Source organism: Drosophila biarmipes, chromosome 2R (assembly GCF_025231255.1).
Source record: "Drosophila biarmipes strain raj3 chromosome 2R, RU_DBia_V1.1, whole genome shotgun sequence".
Classification (NCBI taxonomy): domain Eukaryota; kingdom Metazoa; phylum Arthropoda; class Insecta; order Diptera; family Drosophilidae; genus Drosophila; species Drosophila biarmipes.
The window spans coordinates 21,363,249-21,389,442 of NC_066615.1; the positions used below are offsets into that span (position 1 = coordinate 21,363,249).

Sequence of the window (26,194 nt, forward strand, 5' to 3'; positions counted from 1 at the left end):
CAGCAGGAAGGGGAAAAGCGAGGAAAACTCCGGCTGAAAGGCACAAAAGGCACGAAAGCAAAAGTGTGGCAACATGGCGGATGGAATCGGAAAACTTTTAAGTACTTAAATGTGTTGTCGTCGAGCAGGGAAAAGGCGAAGGTGAGAAGGTGAGAGGGTGAGTGAAAAGCGAAGGACCTGCTGGCGCGGCTTGTCCTGAAAATTGAGTTTCCGTTTCCGGTTGCCTGTTCTCTGCTCGCCGTCATCTAAACTCTTTTCTTTCCTTGACTTGCAAGTGCACATCTCTCTTATTTGCCAGGCAATGATTTTGTTATTTTCCAGCGGAAGTTCGGCGATAAACTTGGCAAATAATTTATTGCCTCGCCGTCGCTTGTTTCAATTCTCAATGCCTTTGGAATTCGAGTGGCATTTGCGTTCGGTTCATACAACAAATCGAAATTGAAATCTGCATAAGCGATGCAGTTTCCAATTGCCAGCGGCAATAAAACGCGACAGCACCAAGGCCATCCACACCCCTCGCCGAACCCACTCCGCCAAACCCCTTTTATACCCAAAGGAGGAGCCCGTCTCTGTCCCCATCGCCGCGTCATTGTCAACATCCTTCAAAAGTTCTGCAAACGGAAGCAAACAAATATCTATGCAAGTCAATGTTCGGGAAACAGTTTCGCACTGATAGAAAAAAAGGGAAGCTCTTTAAAATCTAGAGGCTTAAAAAAGTTTTCCAATTAAATCCTAAAAGTATATAGATTTGAAGAGATTTTCCAAAATACTTAGTATTTTTCGAACAACTTTGTAGAACTAGAATTCTAGTATTTTTTTGGATCTTTAATAATTATTAAAAATATACTTTTGGATTAGATATTTGTATTGATAAATGATCATTGGATGTAGTATTTTAAGACTTTATATTTGCAGTCTATACAATATCTGACATTAGATTAGTACTTTTTAGGTCAAAAATGTAAATAAACAAGCAATACATATAAAATGATATATATACCATAAGTGCAGGTCCTTTTAATTTTTTTTATTGAAACCGAAGTAAAGATCTAACTGACATAGCATTTTTCCGAGTGCACACAACGAGGTCGGCGAATGGAATTTTTCACTTGATTTCTCGCAGTGTTTATGGCTTCGGGACTTTGTGCCGCTTGATTTACTCGACTCTGCTTTTGCCCAGCGGGCGGTGCTAATAACGTTGCCGCCTTCCCCTCCCCCTTCGCCGACCTTTCGACCTGCCACGCCCACAGCCACGAGGCTGCGCTCCCGCTACTCTTATTGTTGGCCACTGCAGAATGCAGTTGTCTAGCCCCGAAATGGAAATTGTTTTCATTTTGCGCAAAACAATCCTAATGTGGATTTTTACGTTCTCCGCCCGCCTGGAAGCCGCAGAGCAAGAGCCACTGCGAATGCAACTGACGCGGACATGCATGCCTTTGTAGGCCACCGCCGGCTTTGGGCCCCGTCCTCCTGATCCCGGGGACCCGGAATGGGGGGGCTTCTTTGAGACCTCCCCTGCACCACCACTGCACCACCACGACCCTTTTTCCAGATGGTTTATTTCAGCACACACATCTGCTCTTGACTCCTGTGCCGACGAGTTCCGCCCTTGTCGGCAGCCTGGTGGCGATGTGGATGCAAATGGTTCTGGTCCTGAATCTGAATCTGAATTTCATTCTGACTCTGGCTAGGGTGATTCCCCTTTTGACGCATTTTAACAAGATACAGTTTAACCTGCATAAACGACACAAGCTCTCTGTAATTTCTCAGTCAATTCATATTCATTTATAAAATATAATATAAAGAAAGGGAATTTTTATAAAAATACATTTACAAAAAACAGAAAAAATCATGTATCCTTAAACGTTTTCACAGAGGATTTGTTTATCTTTTTATTTTTTGGAAAAGAAATTCTTTTAAAGAATGCATAGTTATTTAAGTTTAACCAATAATTACTTTCGTATTGATTAAGATACGAGGAATGGTATTTTAAAGATACTTTTCTAACAACAATTTTACTATAATTTATATAATTTAACACCTTTATGTATCCGCTATATTTTTATAGCAAAAATTTTGTTTGTTAGGCATTTAGATACTTGTTTTCCGCTTTCTTAAGCGAACTTATTTTGGCAAACATTTAATAAAGAAAATTAGTTTCCGCTGGCTGATATTCAATTTAAGTTTGAGCAGAGTTTGAGTAATTGAAATATAGAGCGCTAAAAGTTTAGTCGCTAAACGCCGGTTCAACTTGATTTCCTCGTGTTTGCAGAGCTGCAGAGCGATTTAACTCATGGTAGATCGTCTGTGAGTGTTTTTGGATGGCCACCCTCTTTCGGCGGCCTGCAAACTGCGAACTAAACGACTGCAGCGCTTTGCCGCCCTTTGTGCAACACATGTTGCCATAACTTAACAGCTTTACAAACTTGTCGAGCATCCCCCGAAAAGCAGTGCTTCGCCTCGGTGGCTTTCAAGTGGCTGGCCCACTCGGCGTATGCGTAACGCTTAAGCCGCAGCCGCAGCCGCAGCCACAAAGCCCCTTTTTTGAGTCTATTTTTGCGCAATAAAAACATTTGGATCCGAGGAGCCAGAACTCAGAGCCCAGAACTTAACACCCAGAAGCCCGGACAAAGTTTGTCTTTGCAAGGAGCCGAAAGGCGCGAGCTCTCGACTCATTATGCTCGGCGGCAGGAAATCAAAAAGGGAAACTTTCCGGCCAAAATGTTTGCCAACTTTGCTGGCGCGCCTGCAATAATAATAATCATCGGGCTGGCAAAGTGCGTTGAAAAGAAGTTACCAAGCTGAAAGCAATTAATGGACTAAATCAAAAAGCATTTTTTGAACAATGGGAAAAAGTACGGGGTCCCTGGGGGTCCTGCGGCCAGCATAAACATGTCAACAACAAGTGCCGGAGGAGGCTCAATTAGCCGCAAGCCAGCGAGGCGGAAGCCAGGCAAGCGAACTGGGCCAACAGGGGCAACTTTTAATTAATTGAACTCCTTTCCTGCTTGCTAATTGAACACACATATTGCCATGGCGCAGGAGTCTGCCAGTGATTCCCCCTCATCCGAACTTCTCATCTTTCGGGTCCAGAGTCACACTGGGTAACAGCATTGCCTGAAAAATTAGCAACATATTTTGGGTAACACTCATTAACTTGTGCTAAAGTTATTATAATTATGAGTGCTTTTAGTTGAGTTATTTTCCAAATTATATATAAGGTTTTTGAAGTCAAGCTTTTTCCTTAAATTAGCATAAAATATATAAACAGTTTATTTTTTAACTTTTTTGTGGGTTTCTTTCCTAAACTATATCTCAACAAGTATTTTAATTTCATTTACATAAAATAAATGAAGGAATTCGTTTTGTAATTTAATTTGCCGCCCCAAAAGTTGGAATATATTTTGAATAAAACCCGGAAAGCTTTTTATTTCGTTTTATTTTTTCTTGCCTTTCCTTAGTGTACCTCATAAAGTTTGCCAGTCCAGGCCAAAAATATACATAAAAAAAATTTATTTAGTTCTCTAAAGATATAATTTTTTATACGCCTTATATGTAGGCTCCCCACCTTTTGGTCTTTTAATTAGAAAACTAAAAAATGCTTTTGCAAAAAGTTTTCCTATCTGTGCCGTCATACATATTCATGTGTTGTTCCTCTAAAGTAATTTAAAATAAATGATTTCCCTTTAAGATTTCATTTTGCAGCCCTGTCCCAAGAGTTATAAAACATAATTCGCAGAAGTCAATTAGCAGGGCATCATATATAAATATATATACTATCAGTTATGCCGTTGCCTCACCGTTTGATCATTTAATTATGGCCTAATTAAAATTGGCAAAAAGCCCTGACCGTTATGGGCCATTAAAAGCGCACCCGGCAAACAAATAAAGTGCGCCCAGCCTCGGACAAAGGGACGACATCGTCTGGGGGTCCAGGAAGGGAGAGCATCATCATCATCATCTTGGCCATTCAGTCATTCAGTCAGTGGGCCTGTCTGCCCTTCCAAGGAGTGTGCCGAAGTGTCCTGGCTTTGAATAATTAAACCGGAGCATTTCGCTTTCAATTAAGTTGTCGACACGCAGTGAGAGTCGAAAAAGCAACGGCTGCTCGAGGCCTTTGGCCAAAGGACACGGCCAACCTGAAGGATCCTTGAGGACCTTTCGGTGCGTTCGCATGTCCTGAGAGTCCTCCGCAGACTCGTGTCTCCGCCCCAGATGCCTAAAGTCTAAATTTTATTTCATTTTCCCTGCATAATTAATTTTTTGTTCACACTCTGCTCTAATAGCATTTAATTTCCTTGTTTATGGCCGGGCAATTAAATTATTTGTTCGGTTGGCGTGCTGTTTTGCATTGTTTTCAAAATCAATAGGGACCTTGGCATCGACTTGATTGCAAACACGGGCTGAGCAGAGGCGGGAAAGCGGCGGAAAAGCGGCGGAAAAGCGGCGGGAAAACCCCCTGCCACGGCCTTGTCAAGTCAAATAACAAAAAAAGCGGCTTAAGTGCCGGCAGGCAGCTTTCCTCCTTATGCCTCGCCGTTCTCAAGGCGCTTCAAGTTTCTAATACGCGTTTTATTCGGCTGACTGGCATCATGTGCTAAACAAATAAGCGAAGCAGCCAGCCCAAGTCGCCTGGAGATTTCTCAAAGCCCCGGCAGTTGGGCGCCTTGACAAAGAGCGCATATAAATTGCAATGCTGTCTGCCAAGGAAGACGAGGAGAACGCCAGCCTGGTCAGTGATGGGCAACATATTTTTAATTAAACGTCAGGGAGATCCAGCGCTCAACTTTCCGATGCAGTTGCGTAATTACAGCCCAGGTGGGCATCATCGTCGAGCAAAAAAGTGGAGCGAAATTCCCTAGGAACCGCACCATACAGGGCGTTCCCATGGAGGTCGGAAGCCTTTAAGCAGGGCTTTAAGGCCCCCACGACTCAGTTAACCCCTTCCACCTGCCCCAAAAACGCACACAGACAAAGGCCGGAGGAGGGAACACTTTCGAGTACTTAGTGAGTTACTTACTCCTGGATCTCCCGCCCTGGCCACCTCCTCCGCCATCCGAAGCTTGTTTCGCCCTTGTTTTCACCTCTTTCCCAGCACTCAAGTGCTGAAAAGTGTTTTTAGCACACTTTAGGACACCGTCTCGGGGGGCGCAGGGGGTGCGGCGCCGGGGGAGGGTCGGAAAAGCCGGAAAACCGACAACACTGCAACTGTAAGCGTCCCAAACTATATAAGCACACCAGCAGTTCAAGTTGTCTGCGGAGAATGTTAATTGGGGAACGAGGACTCGTCGGGTTGCACGGTAAACAATTTTATTACGGAAGGGGAGACGCCAAACTTTGCTGGGAAAAACAATATTTTGCATTTATTTTTATTGGCGATAAAGCAGGTAACAGAAAAACTTTAAAAAGTTTTAGCACTCTATAAGTTTGGGGTAAAAAATATCTAAAATCTGATTTCTCATCCGCCTCTACAACAAAAAGAGCGGAAATATGTATGTCAATTAAAATTTTTAAATATATTTTTAGTTTTACATGCCGCTGACAAATGGTCATTAGTAAATTTTCGGAATTTATAAAGGTTTCTTCAACTCGCTATACTTTTTCCTAATTGTTCCTAATGGCAGTGGCACCTTCTAAAATTCAGGTCAAATTCTATTTAGAGTGCTTAAGAGGGATTCAAATATTCTAGTATGATGGTAAGGAAGCAACACGTAAATTCAAATATTTATCTAGTGACACACAACTGGTTCTTAAATTGCCTTAAATGTTTTCAAGACTTAACAATGACTCAAAAAATTGAAAACTTGTAAATACTTGAAGATGAAATCTCGAAGGTTGAAGGACCTCTTCGATAAGCTGGAGTGCAGGGTTGAGAGTGGGATATCTGCACTCATCATTGGCCATGTGCCGGGAAAAAAGTTCGTGTGGACCATAAATAATGGGAGGCTGGTGGAAAAAAGCTGTCAACTCCATGTCGAGCTCCCAGCTAAGTCAGCATTATCACCAGCGAACAATGTCGGCGGCGCCATCATCATTAGGCGACTTTTGAGCCCCGAAACGGCCTTGGACACTCGCATGGATTCGGATTGGGCCGGTGGGTGGGGGTGTTAGCCGGGGAGCTGACAAAATGCCTTTGACGTTTACAAATGAGGCCCGCCAGCGAATTAATGAGCCACGCCCAATTAGCGAGTGTGTCACATGGGAGAGTCGCAAGATCCAGAGTCTTTGGCCCGGAACAGGCCGCTGCTGCTCCTGGCTAATGTATTGGAAAATGGAATTGGAGTCGATGCTGCGACATTTTTTCTGTGACCTCTCCCTTCGTCGCTACAATTTAATTAATATTACGCAGACAATGGAGAGGTGGTAATTTGACCCCCATCACCCCGAGCAGAAATCTTCAATGTAATTTTCTCGTTTACCCATTTTCGAGGAGGCCCCATGGCACGGTGGCTGGGGGGAAGCGACAGGATGCGATGGCATCCTGTGCCGGGGCCTCAGACAATAGAGAGCCAGGAGCGCACTTGAGCACAGTTTGAGGCGCCTTGAATGCGCCGCGCCTATAAGTATGCACTTGTAACGGCCGGGGGCCATAGAGCACCCACTATCCCCCACCCTGGGGCTACGAAAATAAAAGCGACAGGCCAACAAAAATGAAAGGAAGCCAATTCTCGGGGGACTTCCCCGGCCCGGTCCACGGAGCCACTTTCGGCGCTCTGCCAGAGCTGCAACAAAACTTATTATATTATTCATGCCCTGCCACCCAGAAGGGTTGCCCCGCATTTTGGGTTAAGCCGGGCTACGTGCCTACATTACTTCAAAATAAATCGGTTAACGGCCTCGCGCCATTATTTAAGGGGTTTCTTGAGAAACCAACCAAGTTTAGCATAGCTTGAGTAAGGAAAATTTTAAGTGGGATTTACTGAAGAAATACTGAGGCAGCCCAGGATTAAGGCTTGAAATGAAGAGTACCTATTGATGAATTTTAAAAATACCTTTTGTATTATCACCAACCAACAATCAAATTTAAAGTAGCTCTTTAGCTGCTTTGAAATTTAATAACTTATTTCGCTATCCAAGTTAAGCAGCAAGACAAAAAAAAGAAAGAAACTAGATTAATTTACAAATCTATTTACTGATTTTTGTATACACGATTATTTTTACAATTATAGTCTTTTTCATGTCAATTTTTTCTGACTATCTTATTTATTTTACATATATTAATTCAGCGTACTCCCATATTCCCTTTGATGAGGTGAGAGTGTAAGAGTTTCGCTGTCTGAGACTCGCCTTCTTCTCATGCATTTTGAATGCAATTTCCTGGCAGGCCAGGGGCATAAATCCAGTTTTTTGCCCTCCCTGCGCTGCAACTAATATCCGATATATGACCTCCCTGTGTTGCTGTCTCCCGCAGAATCTTCAAGACCACCGGCCGCTCCGTCCAGGAGGATGTCAACCTGCTGCACGCCTCCGTGCTGTCCATGGTGGAGTTCGACGATGATATATTCGCGGCCGGAAATTGCTTCGATTGGAACGAGCATCCCGCGCAGCCGGGGCTCTTCTGCCCCTTCGCCTACCGCCTGCCGCCGCCGAACCTGGGAGCGGTCTTCGCCAAGGACCTGGCCATGGAGTACCACTACCTGGGCAACACCTCCGAGTGGTTCTTCCTGGCCCGCAAGAACGCCGAGAAGGTGATAGCCCGCAACGAGCAGTATCTCAAGTGTAAGTATTGTCCCTGATTTATTCGCCGGCCTTATTTATGGCACCCCGATAGCGAAGAGCCTAGCCCCTCCTCATACACATATACTCGTATAAAGAGCATTGAATTTTATTTTTGGGGCCCCTTAATCTGCGCCTTCATTAGTCACCGCCCCAATTGCGTATATTTCACCCGCTTTTATCAGGCCCGAAAATGTCGACTGACAGCGCAACAATTAAGCAATAATAAATAAGGGGCATAGGGTCCCCGGTTGGCTTTAACTCGGAAACTCCACTTTAAATGGAAATTACCCACCTAGCCAATTTACCAGTTCCGCCCGTAATTAGCCCGATTCCGTCTGCTCCGGCGAGCACCTAATCCATTCTCACGGCCTTCTGCTCGACTGTCCGGCGTGTTTGACAGTGATGCGTGTAAGCTAATTTTATGCAAGACCCGCCACGGGCTTCCTGTCATAGTCCGGGCTTAGGATTTGCTACTCAGCTGTCACAACTTTCTACTTACACGGGGAAAATTCTTTAAGAAGTCTTTTGCCTTTGATTTGGGGAGCTACGGACTAACAAATGGACTTAAAGATGTGCCATTCATTCAGATTTAGGGAAACTGTTAACTTTCTTATGTATAACTATGGATGGGAACCATTCCTTCAAGGCTTTACTTGGTCCTTTATTAAAAAAATAAAAATATATAAAACAATTTTTACACACCAATATGTATACACACCTATAGGGAAAACACATCCCTGAAGCCTGCTCAGTACTTTACTGCCAAAATCTATCTAAAATATATACCCCTTAAGGTCATTGCACTACAGATTAGTTTTCGGCCAGTGTTCTCCAAGCATTCCCCTAATATTCTTAAATATTTAAGGCGTTGTGTTGGCAAATTGCGTCAAATGAATTTTAATGATGTTGGCCTGTCCCATCCTCACACTTATGCGACAGTTTGCACAACTTTCACCGCCCCACTCCCCCGCAGGGACAACAAATGCACTTGACACACCGCGCCGCAACATTTCAAAATAATTTGCAAATTAAAGGTTACGGTTACGCCACGTCGCATCACTCCCCGCCATTCCACGCCTCCCCGACCCATCGCAAATTTTCCATGTTTTCCCATTTTCCGGCTTGCGTGTGCAGCGGTGGCATGCAAATTATTTGTTTGCTTGCCTACAACTAATACTAAACGCCGTGGTTGTGCCAGTACATGGGCTTTTCGGTATTTGCATGTGCACTGAGAAAAAGATCGTCCTCTTACAGGGGAGAGCACGTTCTGTATTCTAAAGATACTTTTTGAATTTCATTAAAATTCTAAAAAACAAGTAAGTTTCTTAGATCAACTCACAAGTCAAGCGGAACATTAACACTCGGACAGGAATGGAAAAATTAATTTTTATGTTTTAGTTTAACCTGAGGATGAGAAAATTTAGTGGGTAGAGGTCTTATTCAATAGATACATTTATATTTTCTATGCTTATCAAATGTTAAACTTTAATCTAATACAAAAATTTCATTTTTAAACTTATTTGAAGCAAGATTTTCCAATGTGAAGAGTCCTACTCTTGTTTTATCTGTAAGATCTTTATTATTATCATTTTAATATCTTCCTAAATTACTTTAAATATAAGTAAACTCTTCACAACTTTTCTTGAATAAAAGTTGAATAATTAAAAAAACAATTATGGCCTGTCTTATTTTAATAATTTATCCTAGCCATATATAGCATAATATTATATTTATGCTCACTAATCATTTAAACAAGTGAATTAAATGTATGTACCTTTTAAACTTGGTACTCACAACATTTGTTTGTGTTCTTATATATTTTTAAATGAGTCTTGATTCATTGCACAGCCTTAAGGTGCTCAATTTCATTTTTTAAAGTAGAAAATCCGCATTTACTCCATGTAAAATTAAACTTCTTTACTTTGTTAATCAATCCAATTCGATGCATGTTTGAACAGCAACCCAACATATTACTTTTCAATTTGGCCGGACCCTTTGTGCACATATTTTCCTCCGTGTGACCTCTTGCATTCCTTCACCCGCATCCGGGCCCGAAACCGGACTTGGCCGCAGGCTCTAGGCCCGCAAATTGCATGGGCCAAATTGCATGAGATGCCGTTGAAAAATGTGTGTGTTACGTATACGCCGTGTGTTCGATTGTTGCCTGCGACTTTGGCTGTGACACTGCCATGTCCCTCTGCGGCCGAGGGAAAACAAATGGAATCGAAAACAAACATTCCGCAGAGCGGGTGGAAAACGGGGGGCGGCGTTTTCCACTAGCCCATGCATACTAATAGCGTTTTGGCCGGGCCAAATGCTGATTGCAGGCTGCCAGCCAGCTATTTGCCATAGATAGAAGTCCGTTCCTCACTCGGTTGTTTGCAAATTGAAAAGACGGAAGGAAAAAGAAAAGAAAAGCCGGCCTGCCAAATTATATTTGTGGCTCCAACAATAAGCGAAAGCGGTTCCGCTTCGACATGGGGTCATTTATCTAGCGCGGAAAGTTCTCTGAGCCCCGGCAAACTATGATTTATGGGGTGCTGAAACTACCGCCGGATGGCTGCCTTTCGATTTATGCACATTTTGCATATTTGCAGCCGCCCTTAAAGTTTGCCCTCTATAGAGTTTCGCGCAGGAAACTTTCTCGCCCACTCGCAAATCGCTTTAAAGCGGCTTTATTAAACTGTCTCTTTAATTTTTTAAGGCACATGTCATCAGTAAAACCTTTTTTCTCGCCACATCCAATTTGCGGCCAATTCATGTGCAATTAATTTGATTATATGTCTGCGGTGCACAATGCAAATGCTGCTCCTTTTTATGTGCCACCGAAAAAAGCCAATTCGCGAAGTGATTACCTTTTCATTGCATAATTAATAATATTTTTTGCCAATCGTCGGGCGACTGGCGCCCCTCCGAATTGCGCAATCAATACGATTCGATTGCTTTTAATAGCCTTTTCGGCGCATTGAATTCGCTTTATAGGTTGTTAAATTCTGGAAATTATTAATAATGCCAATTTAAGTGCACTCAGTACTGTAATTTAGCCTAATTGCTCATGGTTTAGGGACTCTAATGTTTGGAAAGGCTCATAAAGTCATGCGTAAATGCGGCATGATGGTAAGTGTTTGATTTCCGTTTTGAATAGATGATTTTTCTTTTATAATTGGATAAAACTTTTTAAATTTAAATATATAAATATTCTTTATGATAAAAAATATTTTATTTGCAGAACGCAAACTGTCTTATCTTAGTTCTATCTATATTTTGACGTTTTAATAGCTTTGATTTACTTAAGAGAGTACCTACCGGCTATTTCAAATTTCAGTACTTATATATATTCCCAGAAAAAGCAAGAAATAAAATTAAATTTCCATATAAACATGACTTTCTGTCCATTTAAGTGAGGCTTCGATGGCCAAAGGAGAGCTCGGAGAAGGAAAATAGGTGGCCTCCCTCAAGGATGTCTGCTTTTCTATTGTTCATGCCCGACTAATACACATATTTCTATACTTAGAGTGCAAACACACATGTATCGGGGTCCATCCATCTCTCCCAGCCCCCAGAACCACTTTACATGTTTATGTACTCATTCGTGGAACATTCGCTTTGCGGGGGATATGATGGCGCGTGTGCGGCAAGTAAACCGCAAAAATATGTCATAATATTTGCTTTCTGCCACAAGTCTGGGCGATCCGTTCTATATTATTGTGTGTGCTTGTACTCCGCCTTTTCGCTGGTCACAAGTCACGTGTTTAACATAAAATTTAAATAAAAATCGCATACAATATGTAAACGGTTATATGTACTTCCTGCGGTTGCTCCTCCAGCCCGGGCAAATATTTTCCGAGCTTCGAGCCCATTTGCCCAGACCGCTTGTTGTTACACTCGTCGTCGTCTGGCTGTTGTAATTTCCGTCTGCTAACGCAATTTGCAAATTTAGTCTGACTTTCACATCCTTTGCCGTGGCCATTACCATTTACCAACTAAATCAGCCGAAATCTTACGAGATAAGCCACAACATATACGCATTTCATGCAAATCACGGGCATAAAGAATAGCTGGGGGGGCTGTTTTTTCGGGGAGGTTGGGGGCACAATTTGAAATCATTTTTGAGAGCTAATTCTACTGGAACTGCTCGGCCAGATTCATTTGTCGCACTATTGTAATGATGCTGAAGGCGAACTTGGCCACCTAAAAGTACCAAAATGGTCAAGTATGGTATTAGCTTCTGAAAGGGAAATGGTTATCCCAACTCACGCTTATGTTGCTGTTCATGGAGATGGGGAAAATGCCTCCGGCTATGAAGATAATAGGCTGCTGGACATGGTGCATGAAGTGGACCAAGGTAGCACGGTAACGCGGCTCTGCGTCCACCCAGTTGGATTGGAAAATCGTGTTGGACAGTTCCTGGGCGTCGTCTATAAGCAGATTGCAGGTGTAGCAGAAGGGAAAGGTCTGCAGCAGGATGGTGATGACGAAGAGCAGGGAGGCCACTCCCTTCCAGAAGTTCGAAAAGAAGAACACGTTCACCAGGGTCAGGCCCAAAACGGAGCCTATCAGCGCAAATTGCACGAAGATGGTGCGGGATATCATGGGCCGAATCATGTCACAGCATCTGGGAAAAGAGTTACTTAAATTTGTTACTTATGTTTTTTGCTTAACTTAAATTCTTATAAGTGTAACTTAATTCATAAAACCTATTTGTGCTTTTTATTGTAATTTCTGTTTCAAAATCTGGAGTAATTCGTGTTTCATTTAAATACTTTTGGTAGTGATAATCAGGTTTCAAGAATGTTTTATTCTTAATTGAAAGCAAATTTGTTCTCAAAACGAGAACCAAATGAAACGTGCTTTAATTGGGAATAACTTTTATTTGAAGTAAGAATTTATGAGCACATATCACCCACTTCAAGATGGTCTTGTGATCCATAACGCAGTTCACCAGATCCTGGTAGTTATCAGCCTCACTTCGCTCGGGATTCGTTCGCAGATTGCGCACATGATCCTTGAGCACCTCCATGTGGGCCCGAAACATGATGGTGAACATCAGGGGATACGTATCGGACAGCTGATCCTGCAGCACGGCAAAGGACATGGTGATGTACTCGAAGATCGCCTGGATCCACAGGCTGCCCAGGCCATCGCGCCAGTCCAGGAAGGGATTGTAGACGGACCAGGGAGGACGACCACTCAAGGCATACGACAAGAAAGTGGATCCCGCATAGCCACAGTATATGAAGCTGTAGATCAGAAAGGCATAGTTGCAGCGGGCCACCATGTTGTGGATCCTTTCGCGGTCGCTGTCGTTCTCCAGCCTCTTGTCCAGGTGGTCCAATAGCATCTCCGTTTTCCTCAGTCTCCAGAGGAACAAATACGTAATGGTGGACTTCACCGAGGCCCCGTAGACATTAATGCACACCTGCAACGAGGTGAGGAACTCGCCGGGGGTGAAGTTCTTGAACTCCTGCACGTAGCTGATGATGAAGCCCACGGGCAGGTAGAACACCCCAAAGGCGAAGGGCACACAGGTCCAGAAGAGGTAGACGTATCGCAGGACTCCCTCCTTGGGCGGAATCCAGCCAATTAGCCACATGGCCCTGTACAGATATATGTTCCCCTGGCGGGACTGCACTTTGTCCGTCAAGGGAGCCGGGTTAATCAGACGGAACAACACCATGATGACTGGATACTGAGCCGGTCTGCTGCTGCACCTGCGTTTTATACTCTCACCCATGCCCATCGATAATTGACCAGGTGCCCCGATTCCCTGGCAAAACCGCGCCCATTCGTTTTGCAGCCTGTAATTAGACTTAACCATCGGTGGTCAGGTGTTAAGTGCTATGGCGGATTTATTATTGAGGTGCAACCAGGCCTGTCAACTGTCAATTAGTCAGCTTAATAGTCGATTGTTGGCGGACATGGGTTAATAAATCAATCAAGGGTTGACAGCTGAATTTTAAAGGGGAAATGACTTCCAGGGTAAAAGGCTTATATGTCTATTTAAGGATTGATTTTAAAAACAATTCACATAAATGTTGGTTTAAATTGACAGGTAGATAATATAATTTATGACTTCTTTGCTGAATTTAAATTATTTAAGAAGGACTGACTTGACTTATCTTTCCCTAAAGATACTTAAAATCTTCAAGTGCGTTCTCACTTTCACAAAGTTTAGTGCATGTGCAAGCACTGTCGGCTAGCAAGCTACAGATACTACAGAGTGCAAGTGTCGGGATGCAAATATTAGTTTTAGAACTTCCCTCTTTGCTCTGCACTTTAGGACTCTACGTCCCCGCCACTTGCCCTGTCATTTAGGAACTTCTCCCCGAGATTCATTTGATTGACAATTGTGATGATACTAAAGGCAAACTTGGCCACTGCAATGTTACTCTGCACCGAAATGGGGAAAATGGCTCCAGCTGAGAACTGTATGGGTTGCTGGACCCTGTGCAGAAAATAAATGACCGCCGACTTGTAACGCCTATCTGCAGTTAACCAGTTGGAGTGGAAAAGTGCATCGCTGACATGGGCACAGTCCTCGATGAGATGTTCGCAGAGCATGCAGCAGGGAAAGGACTCCATGCAGATGGCCATGATGAAGGAGGCACTCGCCAGGATCGTCCAGATGGTATTCGGGAATAGCAGGATGCTTATGGCAGCCAGACCCAAGTCAATGCCCACCAGCATGAACTGGGCGAAGATGGTGATCGACAGGATGGGGCGAATGATTTGGGTGCATCTAAAAAATAGTAATCTTAAAATAAAACATAAATGCTAAATAGAAGAGTATCCCACTGAATGATGGTGCGATGATCCTGGATGCAGGCCACCAACTGCTCGTAGTTCTCCCTCTCACTGAGCTCTGGATCCTGTCGCAGATTCTCTATGCGATTCCGCAGGATTGCCAGGTGAGTGCGGAACAAGGAGATGAAGACTATGGGAAAGGCATCCGAAATCAGTTCCTGCATGGTGCCAATGGAGACCACAAAGTATTCCAGTATCGAGGCTATCCAGAGCTGCCAGTAGCCACTCCGCCAGTCCACAAATGGATTGTACAACTGCCACGGAGCCTTGCCCGCCAAAACCGATGTGAAAAGGTTCAGCAAACAGAAACCCAAGTAGGTGGACAGGAACACAAGCGTTATGAGACTAACCCGAGCCACCATCTTATGGAGAATCTGACGCTGCGATGGGCTAACACATCTCTCGTCCAAAGAGGAAATCAGTTCGTTCATCCAGCGGAATCGCCACATCTGAGTGAAGGTCACACAACTCTTGATCACATTGCCAATGCAGTTGATGTCCACCTGAAGGGAACTCAAGAACTCAGTGGGCGTAAACCTATCGAAGTGCTTCACATAGGTGAGGGTTAGTCCCAGCGGTAGATATACAATGCCCAGCCACATGGTGGTCAAGGTCCATAGAATGTAGATCCATCTGAGGAAACCCCCCTTGGGAGGCGTCCAGCCCAGGAAAAACGCAATGCGATAGAAGTAGTCACTGGCTGCCAAGGAGCTAATCCTGTGGTTCTCAAGTGGTGCGGTCTGCAGACGTTCAAAGAGCGGCTTCTTCATCTCACTGAGTTCGATTTAATACTTCTTAAGGCGAGATGCCCACAAAGGGGTTTTTATATGGAGCAATTGCACAGCCTGATTTGCTTTTAATGCCTTGTCATTTTTGTTTTATTCATCGCAGAGTCCCCCGAGTCGTCCAAGGCCGCGTGTTTGCATTTATAAAGTCATTAGACGTCGGGATGGCTTAGGCAGTGCAAATAATCAAGGGGGAGTACTCAGGAAAGCGAACTAGCTTAGAAAGTTTTCCCTTCATCAGAAACACTAAATAACAAATTAATCTCCTATTTAATTAGTAGATTACTTTTAAATGCTGCAAGCAGAAAATGAGCATTACGATTTTCCGAAGAAAGTCCCCATCTAAAGGAAATGTCGGTTATTTCTTATCAAAAAATTAAAGTTGGTATAAGAAGTGGGTAAAATATTTAAAATTGGTTAATTTTTAAATAAATGTAGCCAGAATCTGTTAGAAATTTGAAAGTCAAATGATATGGGACATTTCTCGCCGTGTACCCCATGGGGTGCACTGAATGGCTCGCTGAATCACCGAGCTGCTGACTGCCGTGAAAGGCTTATCGATTTCTGGGTCCTCTAATTACAGTTTGCATAATGGATAACGCTATTGAAACCATTCTGTTGCCTTGCAGCCTTTCATCTCTACTCGAACCGCACGGAGGAGCGCATCGAGGACGACACGCTGGCTGTGAAATATGAGGATGGCAGATGGTCGAAACCCTATTACGACTGCGGCGGGGGCAACATTTGGATGCTAACCTACACGGTGCCGTTCTTTGGCTACGAGAACGGCACCTACCACTTCAAGTGAGTATCTGGACGAAAATCCATACCTAGTTCTGGTGCATCTACAGAGGAAGAAGTGGGAAAGCTAACGTCTTTACAATCTTTAAAGATGTGACAATCTAAGACATACAATTTTATTAAAGTTATATAACCATACTTTAATACAATGTGCATAAATGTTGTGCAGGGGTGTAATGGCAACTAAAAATTTTATAAAGATGATGCAACAGATTTATGAAGTGTAGTGTTGCATACTTTTAGACAGCTACGTTGCAAAGGTGCTTAAAAGCATGCTTTAAGTATTCCCTTGCAAGAAATTCGTGGAAGTTATCATTTAAAATTTACTATTGCATACTTTTAGACGCCTGCACTTCAAAGGTGTTTCAAAGTAAGCTGTAAATAGTCTTTTGGAAAAGGTTTATGCCAGTTTTTATACACAATATATTGTAAATCGGAAATGATTTTGGAGACCTAACGATGGCTATTCGATTTTTTCCGTGCATGGCTTACAGTGACAAGAATGTGCAAGGTTACATGCATATGACGGATGCCGCCAGATGAGCATTTTATAAATAATTCGCAGCATGGGAAATTTGAAAGGAAACTGCAATGGTGCGCTAAGTGCCAGCAGAGCAGTTTTCCCGGCCACCCAGCACTCGCTGCTGTCAGCGACAGCGGGAAGGAAACGCCGGAAAAGTCGGAAAACTGAGCGAGTGCCAGTTTTTGGCTTTTGTCTAGAAGCGGGCAAAGTAATTGAATAGCTGAATGGCTGCTGCTCTTGGGCAGCATTTTCGGTTTTCTGGTCTAGCGTGGCACGTGCAATGTGCCACCAACTGAGTTTCAGTTTTAGTGCTTTACCCAACATCGACTGCCAGCGAAATTCCGCTCACGCACCGTCCTAAAAACTGAGTACTTTAAAAAAAGCACAGCATCTTATGAAACTTTATAACGTGCCATCTTTTCATCTTCATTCCCCTTTCTATCTTGGCTTCTTTTTTAGTTTAAATAATTTCCATTTTCCCCGCCTTTTTTCCTTTTTTCCTTTCAAATAGTTTTGTATGCTTCCCAGCCCTTTTGGGAACTTTTTCAATTGAATGATGCTCCCCAGTTGGCAGGCAGTGTTAAAAGAAAGCAATGAACCAGTTGTATTTTTTATGGGAATTTCATTGCTGTTGACCCAGATCAATAAGTTCGGAAATACTTGCTTGAGACTTCAAAAACAAAAATATTTTATTTACTCATAGACTACTTGAAATCAATCTCTTACAGGTTCAAATGCCAATTTATATAGTTTCAAAAACTTAAAAGGAATTTCAACCTTCGAGAGCTGAGATATTGACACTTAAATGCAGATAGTTTATATCTGACCATTAAATTCATGACAAGTTTATTGGAACTTTAAAAACAAAACATTTTCGTTATCAAATAGATCCAAATAAATCATGCTACTTTTAAATTTCAAAGAAATGATAGCTGTTGAAAGCTGAGATATTGCCACATTGCTGAAGACATTTCCAGGAACTAAACACATTCAGGCGTTTATAGGTTTGGAGATGGTTCATATATTTCGGAGAATAAAGACTACGATTACTGCACGCATTTGCCAAAGGAAATTTCAAATGTTTCCAGGAATTAAAGTTAGATAAACAGAAATGCTTTTATAACTTGTAAGCCATCAGCCTAATGACAGTTGCTGGCTGAAAACCCCTTTGATATTTATGACAAAACACCGACTGGGAAAGGTGGCTGGGGCTGGGTGCTGGGGACTGGGGGCGTGGCAGTCAGTCATCGCTGCCATCTGCACTTCCACTCTACTTCATCCATAATTCGCAATTATCACTCGGGATGGAAGCAGACAACAGCAACAGCAGAGCAGACAGCAGATTGCCAAGGCAAAAGCAAAGCAAAAGCACATTTTGGCCAGCAAACTATTTTCACTTAGTGGCCAAGTTAGTGTCGGTGGTGAGTGCCCAGGATTACGTGGCTTTTGTTTTTCGCCCAGCTGAAATTGCTTTTGACTGCTCGGATAGACGGGCTGGCTGCGTGAGGTTTATCTGCCTGTTTGTCTTAAAAATCATCAGAGAGCTGATGGCTGATGTTCTACGGCAATGGCTCAAGGCCCTGGATTTAAGGAGACTTACTGGACTCGCAAAGTGGCAAATCAAACAACTATCTCCGGCTTTTTTAGCTTAACATCTTACTGCCAATTTAAATATGCATTTGCAACAAATAGGATTAGTCAGAATAAATATCTGCTAAATACTTTTAAAACCTTTACCTATTTAAATGATTTGTTAAAGGCGGATAGATACGATGTCGTGTTTACTTTAGTCATTTTAAATGTAATAAAAAGGAACATCGTGCTCAAATTATAGCTTAAAATTCCTTTAATTACCCAAATTTACTATTTAATGTAGTAGATGAAAATTATAGAAAGTATATATAATTTTACTAGGATGGTTATGTGATATTCGTATTAGTCTACCGTAAATACTACTTATTCAAGAAGAACAGCTCCTTGGGCTCAATCATCCGCCTCTCCACTGGACTGGCAGTGGCCAAACCCTCGAGGGATGGCTTGTAGCAGTAGCATGGGTACACCAACCTGGTCTCCACCGACTCGGGAGTGGCTCCGGGCCTCGGAGTAGTCGTAAACCGCAGCCTCTGTTTCCCTGCGAATGAGATTCAATTTTAATTAGATATTCAGGCAGGCCTCAGTGGTTTGAAATTGGATAAACGTATGATAATCCTGCGGTTTGCCTCTTCAATCTATGGTACATTTTGATGTATGCCTACGAATGGCTTTTCAAATTATTTAAATTTAATCAATAGGTCAGCAGATAAGCCTGATTGACAAATAAATACGTGGCTTTGAATATTAATGTTGAAATTTACAAAGCTATCTGATTTTAATTAAATTGTATGTAGTACATAGGCCACATTAAATTTTGGATGATGAATATGGCAATATATGGACTAATTTTTAAAATAATTCATTAATAATTACAATTATTATAAAACTGGCAATAAAACTCACAAGACGATTGGTAGTACTGCTTCTGCCACCAGTCCAACTGTCGTTTTGGCCAATCGGCTTGCAGCAAGGACCCCCACGTGGCCTCCTGGCCAAGGAGAAGTAGAAGCAACTGCAGCCGGGGCAAGAGCATATCTGTTTGGAGATTTTTCAAACCGTTTTCCGCTTTTCACGAGGGCTTGCCTAATGGCCTCCGTAATTATTGCAAGCAGTTCGCTTTGGCCTAAGTAAGCGTTTAAAATTTAATTACACACGGCAGCGAGGGATGCTGAAGGCCCTATCACAGAGCTATTTCCGCTGGCAGGTGGGCCGGCAGCAGCGCCTTCAAAATTTAATTAAAGCAATCAATTATAAAGTTGGGCCCCTCACACATGCCTACTTAACGTTCGATGACTTTGCACGCCCAATAAATTTCACACGCGGCCAGTGGGAAAATTCAGGGGGTCAGGGGTCAGAAGTGAGGGCGCCAGGAGCTGGGAAAATGCTGCTCCTGGGGACAGGACCTTCATACCCACGCGGAGTGGAGAGGGGTGCTGTCTGCCGCTGGCGGAAGCCCGGCAACTGCCTGCAATTAGTTGCAACATAAATTTGGCCCGCCAAGAGGCACTGTGGGAAAAGCGGAAAACGTAGCAATCGTCGGCGTGGAGAATTCAGCTAATACCTCGGTTTCTCCAGAGATTTTAGACACTCGAAAAAAATATATATCCGGTATTTGTTTTAAAAAGTCATTTAAAAAAAGTGATATTTAACATACCTAAAAATGCAGTATATTTGGTTTTTGTTTTAAGGAAATATTATAAAATTAAAATTTAAAGGCAAATTATATATTTATGCTATCATTTTGATTCCTTTCTCTTTTTTTTTTATTTAACAATTTTATACTCTAATATTTTCTATATTATTATAAAAATTTTCCTAAAAAGGTATTATTATAAAGATTTTCCTAAAAATTTATTTATTGCCAGATTGTGTATTTAATTATATGTTTTAGAATGTACATATACCGTTTATTGCGTTTATTTGCGTATTTTAGTTAACTAAAAAATTACAGAAATCATTTATTGTTTCAAATTCTCTGTACGCTTCCCAAAGTAATGGTCTAATAAAATGTAAATTATTGAAAGGGTTTTTTATTTTAAAATTTATTGTACATAACTCCTCCTTCTTCCACTGTAGCGGCCTTGCGGAATATTGTGGAAATGTTAAAAGTTCGTTAGTTCATTCTAGTTTTAGAACCGCGTGGCGGCTGCACAGTGCGAATGGTCAGGATGGTCGGGTTGGTAGGGATGGTAGGGATGGTCGAGATGGTTGGGATGGTCGGAATAGAATGCAGTCCGGCAGCAGGAGCACGTCAAACAAAGCTCATTTGTTTCAGCGGCTTACGGCGGGGAAAATGGCCAAAGTTGAGCCGGGAAGTGGGGCCGAAAGCGGGGCGGAATCCCACTTTTCCGACCCTGTCCGTGTCCAGCTCGTGTTAATAATGTGCTGCTATCAGTTTCCCATTAGTTGGCAAAATTAATTTGTTTACGTTGCGGCGCCAGCGGAAGCGGAAACGGAAGCAGAAAGCACAAAAAATGAGGCAGTACTAAGCGGGGGGCGTGGCGGCAACTTGCTAATTAATTTCATTTGCTATGCGGTGTGTGTGGCCGGCTCATTTTTCTTAATTGCATGAAATATGCAGGTTCACCGGCGGCCAAGCCAGCTCAAGCCAGGCCAGGCCGAGCAATAAGTATCCACATTAAGTTAAAGTTAATTTTATTATAAATTATTTGGCCGAACGCCGGGGATAAGGGCACAAATCACATTAGGCGCCCGCTGCGAAGGGACACGAGAGGCCCGGGCGCCCAAGGACGAAGGACCTCCTGGCGGGGCAATAATTTTATTTGATTTCATTTAAGTTTCGCTTAGCGCTCACATCTCTGCGGGTAGCGACAAAGTTTCAATATTAAACAGGGCCCAAGGGGCGGCTGTAAATGTGGATTGTAATCCCCGCATTGTATTTACTTGACTTATGCAGCAATATGGCCCAGTCAGTCGCCCCTCCGCCACCCTCCAGCAACGCCAACATCCCCTATTTTCCCGGGGACTCGGCATAATGATGCAAACGGAAACGGAAATCTCAAATATCAGGCAATAAGCCAGCCTTTGTGAGCCACCAGCAGAAACTGAATATGTGCTTGATTATAAATTTGCATGTGCAGCACACACAGAGTATTCCGGCGAGCTGGCATACAGCTTAGCCAGGTATTTTACCCGGAGCTCGGGCCCCGAAAGCCAGGTATTTATTGCTGGATATTGTCGAGGAATTCCCGGAGATCTCAAGTTGACACTTGGGAATTCGCGACGGGGGAATTCCACGCTTTAAATTTCATATTTTCGAAATCAAGGCTTAAAGGTGGCCTCGCTTTAAGCCGAATTTCCGTGGCCCCCGACCGCCCAAAAGGGTTTGACATCCATTTGGTCCTGTCATCGGGCCGTATTTTAAATTAGTTTGCAAATGAAGGCCGCCTGGCTGGCTGGCAAATATGGCAGATTAAGGGCTTCGATCAGGGCTGACAGAATGTCCTTTTTCAGGACAGATTTTCGCAGCACTTTGAGGTGGATATTTTACAGACTTTTACCAAAATTAAAAAATAAATACTTTATATCATTATATTATAAAAGCTTTTTTAGAGCTATCATAGATGTCATTCGTTTAATATGAGTAACCCAGCTATAAGTTAGACTTTTCCTTAAAGCTAAACCATATCACTTTATGGTAGATTTACAAAACTAAAAATTTTGGCTAATTTTTGGTATTTTCGTTAAGGGTTACACATACATTTTTTTGAAAAAATTGTAAAAAATTTAGTTTTTCGGTTTTAGTGCCATATAATAGAACATTAAAATACAAGTTCAACGGTGTATGGCACTTGATATTTGGACAAGTGATTTTCTTTATAATAAACCTATTTTTAAAGCTAGCAAGAAGGACTAACAGTCTTGGTAGAATTAGGGAAAAGAATGCAAAAAATATACATTATTTGTTTTAAAAATGTTGGGTTTTTCTTCTAAAAATTAAAATCTGGCCTTTTTCGAAGCAGGCGTTCGACAGCACTGGCTCTGGCAACAGGCCACAGCTCACTTTGCCGGCGAGGTGCAAACTACAAACCTGATTATGTGCATTAGCTGCCACGACCGAAAATTGGGCACGCATGGCGTATACGTAATGTGGCGCTACAGCAGATGAGTTGTTTACAAACTGGCAACAAAACGGTATGCGTGATGGCGGATTGGATGGGCAGGGTTTGGTTTGGATTGGTTTGCTTCGGTTTGGTTGGGCTGGGTGTGATGCAGATGGTAGATGCTATTACGCTCCGGCAATAAAGTTGCTGCCGTATTTTGGTTACGCGCACTGAACACAACCATCTTTATGAACTCGCAAATGGAGCCACCAGGGAACACTGCTGTCGCCAGTTTTAAATAGCTGGCACGTGCATGTATGGCGGGTATTAGGACGCAGAATGTGTTATAGGGGAGTAGGGATCTGGGCAAGAAAAGCTCTTCAGATGCATTCCACTTATTCACGTAGTGCGTGTTTGTTGCACGTGCTCGGAATTGCAACTTGCACTCCGCAGTATCTCGTAGAGCACGGTAGTTTTGCCACACTTTAAACTGCACTCGGAGGCAGGATTTAATCAAATCGTGAAAAAATCTATAAGCACACAACACACAATGCATACTGCTATTCAAGCATATTAAATAGCATCGCATATCTTTATTTAGTTGTTGAATAAAATATATATTTTTAAAATTTTGAAACATTAGTTCTTCTGATATTTAGGTATTTTTTTTATAATTTCCACCTTCGAATATGACACAACAAATTTTAAATAAAATGCGAAATAAATGTTAGCAGACATATATAACCCCATTTTAGCCTTCAAAACCACAAAAGTGTTTAATTGCCAGCTGAAAATTCAGAATGGCAAATGCCCAGCGGTCGCCACAAAAGTCAATACTAATTTTCATTCAACAGGCCGGGGCCATTAGCCATTCGGGGCCCAAAAACACACACAAATCCAGCTCGATTATGGCTCATTTGTAGGCATTAGGCAGAGCTCTCCGAAAGGCGTTCGACATATAAATCAAGTGCCCGCCAGATAGGCAAACATTGTCACATCAGCAGGCATCGGCAAATAGCTTAGGGCGCAAACTAATAAATCAATATAGACGCACGTATTTCTGGCTCGGCAGCAGGACAAACTCATTCGGTCGGCTCAATCAGCTTATTTTCTAATATCCGTTTACAAATTATCTTCAAAAACTGTCAGCAACAACGCGGCCAGACAGACAAAGGCCAAAAGCATGAGGAGGGAAAATGAAACCACAGCAAATAAATGGCATGGCAAAGGCAAGGCAAATAAGAAATGAGAAATAACACACGAGCACATATCCCTTCGAACTTGGCCCAATAATACGGAAAAAGGACAGTCGGCTGGCAGGATATATATGTAGGGCAAACAGGACACACAGGACACACAGGACACGCAGGACACAAAGGCGCTGGGATCAACTGCCTGGGAATTAACATAATCATTACGATAATGTAATACGGCCATTGTGCAGCCAGTTCCGCCGCTGTGCACTTCCCAGCGGGCCCTTTTCCCGAATTTCGCAATCAATAAGTTGTCAGAAACAATCAAATAAATACAAACTGATATGTCAATATTAACTGACAGGCGGCAGTCTGGCATCTGGAGTCTCGAAGCCCGAATGCTGAGACCCGGATTCCGATCCCGGGAATCCGAATCCTTCGCCAATCCCTTGGCCACCGGATATGGCCGGGACAAACACATTATGGCCGCCCATCGAAGGAGTCGGCGTATCGGAAGGGAAACCGAAAGGTTCTTGCGCAACTTTTCTCTTTGAACCAACGAAATGGAAATCACCCTTCTCGGGAAAGCCGCCTGCCTCAATAATTGGCCTTCCATTATATTTTTCAATTTGAGATGGAGTTCGAAGGGTTCGGCTGTTGAGTGCTGGCTTAGAGATTATTTTTTCTCCGGAACTGGAACTATTAATTTTTTAGAGGGAAGCTGTTTACGCAGAGAAAATCAATCCGAAGTCTGCGATAGAAAAAAACAGTCAAAATAATTTAGAAAGTTTGATAAAACATGAAACAACCTTTTTTTTTAGGGAGCTAACACTTATTCGTGTTTTTTTAATGTACATATACTTTTTTCTTTAATTTTTGAATATTTTTGTTATTTTCATTATATCAAGGAGAATGAATCGTTTAAAAATTCGTCCACCTTAACGCAAAGTTCAGATCTTCAACTATATTGGATATCAAGTATTAAGTTATGGAAAACTTTAAAAGAAAATTCCTTTAAAAGACCTTGAAAAGAATACGGAAAAGGATTCGCAAACAAAGCGCAAGGCAAGTGCCGAAGGGATCATGCCACAAGAAAACTTTGCCTGCCGCCTGGAAAAAGAAAAGCCGTGGGAAGGGACAAGGGTGTTTGGCCACAGCTCCGGCGTGAAAATGTGGACGAGTAGGAGGGCTGAGATTATGCGTAAAATTCTACATGTGTTCCGGCCGAGAACCTCCTCCAGCTGTCTCCCTCCCGGATTCTCGGGATGCTTAGGTATGCGTGTAATTGGGTGGCTGGCCATTGCCGACGGCGACCTTTGAGGAGGCGTGTATGGAGGAGGACGTAGGCTATAGGGTTTCAACCGGCTGGCGCGGGGAGCGGCCAGGGGTCGGCAGCTTAGTGCACCCTTTTCATGGCTTTATGTCTTTGTAAAACGACAAGGCCAGCCCATTGCCAACCCGTTCTTAACCCCTTCCCGACCCACTCCCAATCCCATTCCCGTCAACGACAGCAAGAAAATAATTTTCTGCTATTTTTTCCGGGGCTCGGAAGCCGGAACCAAACACGCATGTTAGTTTATCCCTTTGTGCGAAATCGCCTCCTCAGATCCTTGGACATATGCACAATCAGGGCAGGAATTTATTGTTTGTTGTCGCCGAGGAGAAGCGGTAGCAACTCGGACTGCCTGACCATGTCCATAAATATGCGTACACACAGGTCTTATTGAATCCAGTTTATAAATGGCGCCATTTGGCTTAAGTGCCGCCCAGTTGATTGTTAAGCTGACAAATTAATAACATAAATTTTTAACGCCTCCTGCTGATTCGTCGTTTCCTCCTTTTTCCACCCGCAGGGGCACATCTGGCATCGATATTGACTTGCGGCGCGTGGACATCGACCAGTGTCCTCAGAGGCACACTCCTGGCACCAAAAGACCGCTGAACATCTTCGCCGGGACTGACAAGTGCAAGCAGCGCACCACGATGGTAAGAAAAAATCTGAGAATCCGTGGGGATCCACTGGGAAAAAGCTCATTTATTTATTTTAATTTGTAAGTGTTACCAAAAATAATACAAATTAAATAAAATATAATCGAGTTTAGGAAGTGAACGCAGGACTTCACCTCGGACTAAACACTTTATTTTAAAAACATTTTTAAATAGTATTTGTACTTAAATACATCTTGGAGTTTTTGTCTGTATTAGTAAAAATTGCTAATATTATAAATCTGTAATTTTAGTAAAACAAAAAGGAAAAGGGTACTTTATGAAAGAGGTACAGACGTTTCCAGAGCTTAGGAAACTCTTATGATAGACATAATCAATCAGCTATCTTCAGGACTATCAGATATCATGTTGTTTTAAGTTTATTCAAAATAAGCAATTTAAAGAACTTATAAGCCTCTTCCTTTTCTCAGTTTAGTCCCTTCCTAAGTATCTTATATTGAATGGTCAGCTTCAATCACCCTGAATTCCTCTCTGTGTACCCGAAATTCTCCGCAGTCAGCACTTAATTTTCATTTTCACTTCTCGACTTTACCATTTCGCAGTGTGAGGCCATCATGGGATTGGGTTTTCGGCGCGGCTCCTACAAATGCCTGTGCCGCAAGGGATTCTACTTCCCCGACATCGTCTCGCAGCACAAGTTCTTCAACGGCAGCCTGCTGGAGGAGGAGTACGAGAAGCTGATGCTGGTAAGTCGTCCTCGTCCTG

General features: G+C 42.8%; 4 protein-coding genes across 4 annotated transcripts in view; 1 reads left to right on the top strand and 3 right to left on the bottom strand.

Moving 5' to 3' along the window:
• LOC108022954 (uncharacterized) overlaps positions 1–26,194 on the top strand; it is a 55,467-nt gene that overhangs the window by 18,440 nt on the left and 10,833 nt on the right. Inside the window, exons 3-6 of the mRNA XM_017092169.3 lie at positions 7,412–7,719; positions 15,938–16,112; positions 25,336–25,468; positions 26,032–26,175. Of these exons, the coding sequence (XP_016947658.1) occupies positions 7,412–7,719; positions 15,938–16,112; positions 25,336–25,468; positions 26,032–26,175 (760 nt within the window). The remainder of the gene's footprint in view (positions 1–7,411; positions 7,720–15,937; positions 16,113–25,335; positions 25,469–26,031; positions 26,176–26,194) is intronic.
• Positions 11,842–13,396, bottom strand: LOC108022955 (odorant receptor 59b). The gene is made up of 3 exons (XM_017092172.1): positions 12,627–13,396; positions 11,977–12,334; positions 11,842–11,910 (listed from the first exon to the last, which is right to left on the bottom strand). Exons 1-3 carry the CDS (start codon positions 13,394–13,396, stop codon positions 11,842–11,844), a joined length of 1,197 nt encoding a protein of 398 aa, XP_016947661.1.
• Positions 13,982–15,293, bottom strand: LOC108022064 (putative odorant receptor 59c). The gene is made up of 2 exons (XM_017090909.3): positions 14,515–15,293; positions 13,982–14,458 (listed from the first exon to the last, which is right to left on the bottom strand). Exons 1-2 carry the CDS (start codon positions 15,291–15,293, stop codon positions 13,996–13,998), a joined length of 1,242 nt encoding a protein of 413 aa, XP_016946398.1. The 3' UTR covers positions 13,982–13,995.
• On the bottom strand, positions 18,519–19,284 carry LOC108022957 (uncharacterized). Its single transcript, XM_017092174.3, has 2 exons — positions 19,129–19,284; positions 18,519–18,763 (listed from the first exon to the last, which is right to left on the bottom strand). Exons 1-2 carry the CDS (start codon positions 19,256–19,258, stop codon positions 18,585–18,587), a joined length of 309 nt encoding a protein of 102 aa, XP_016947663.1. The 5' UTR covers positions 19,259–19,284; the 3' UTR covers positions 18,519–18,584.

Bases quoted from the DNA above. Each gene is read 5' to 3' on its own strand.
- LOC108022955 (XM_017092172.1), bottom strand. From the start codon at position 13,396: ATGGTGTTGTTCCGTCTGATTAACCCGGCTCCCTTGACGGACAAAGTG. The intron at 12,335-12,626 runs GTGGGTGATATG...CTCTTTTCCCAG, and splicing joins GATCACAAGACCATCTTGAA to ATGCTGTGACATGATTCGGC. The intron at 11,911-11,976 runs GTGAGTTGGGAT...TGGTACTTTTAG, and splicing joins CCATGAACAGCAACATAAGC to GTGGCCAAGTTCGCCTTCAG.
- LOC108022064 (XM_017090909.3), bottom strand. From the start codon at position 15,293: ATGAAGAAGCCGCTCTTTGAACGTCTGCAGACCGCACCACTTGAGAAC. The intron at 14,459-14,514 runs GTGGGATACTCT...ACTATTTTTTAG, and splicing joins GATCATCGCACCATCATTCA to ATGCACCCAAATCATTCGCC.
- LOC108022957 (XM_017092174.3), bottom strand. From the start codon at position 19,258: ATGCTCTTGCCCCGGCTGCAGTTGCTTCTACTTCTCCTTGGCCAGGAG. The intron at 18,764-19,128 runs GTGAGTTTTATT...TCTCATTCGCAG, and splicing joins GCAGTACTACCAATCGTCTT to GGAAACAGAGGCTGCGGTTT.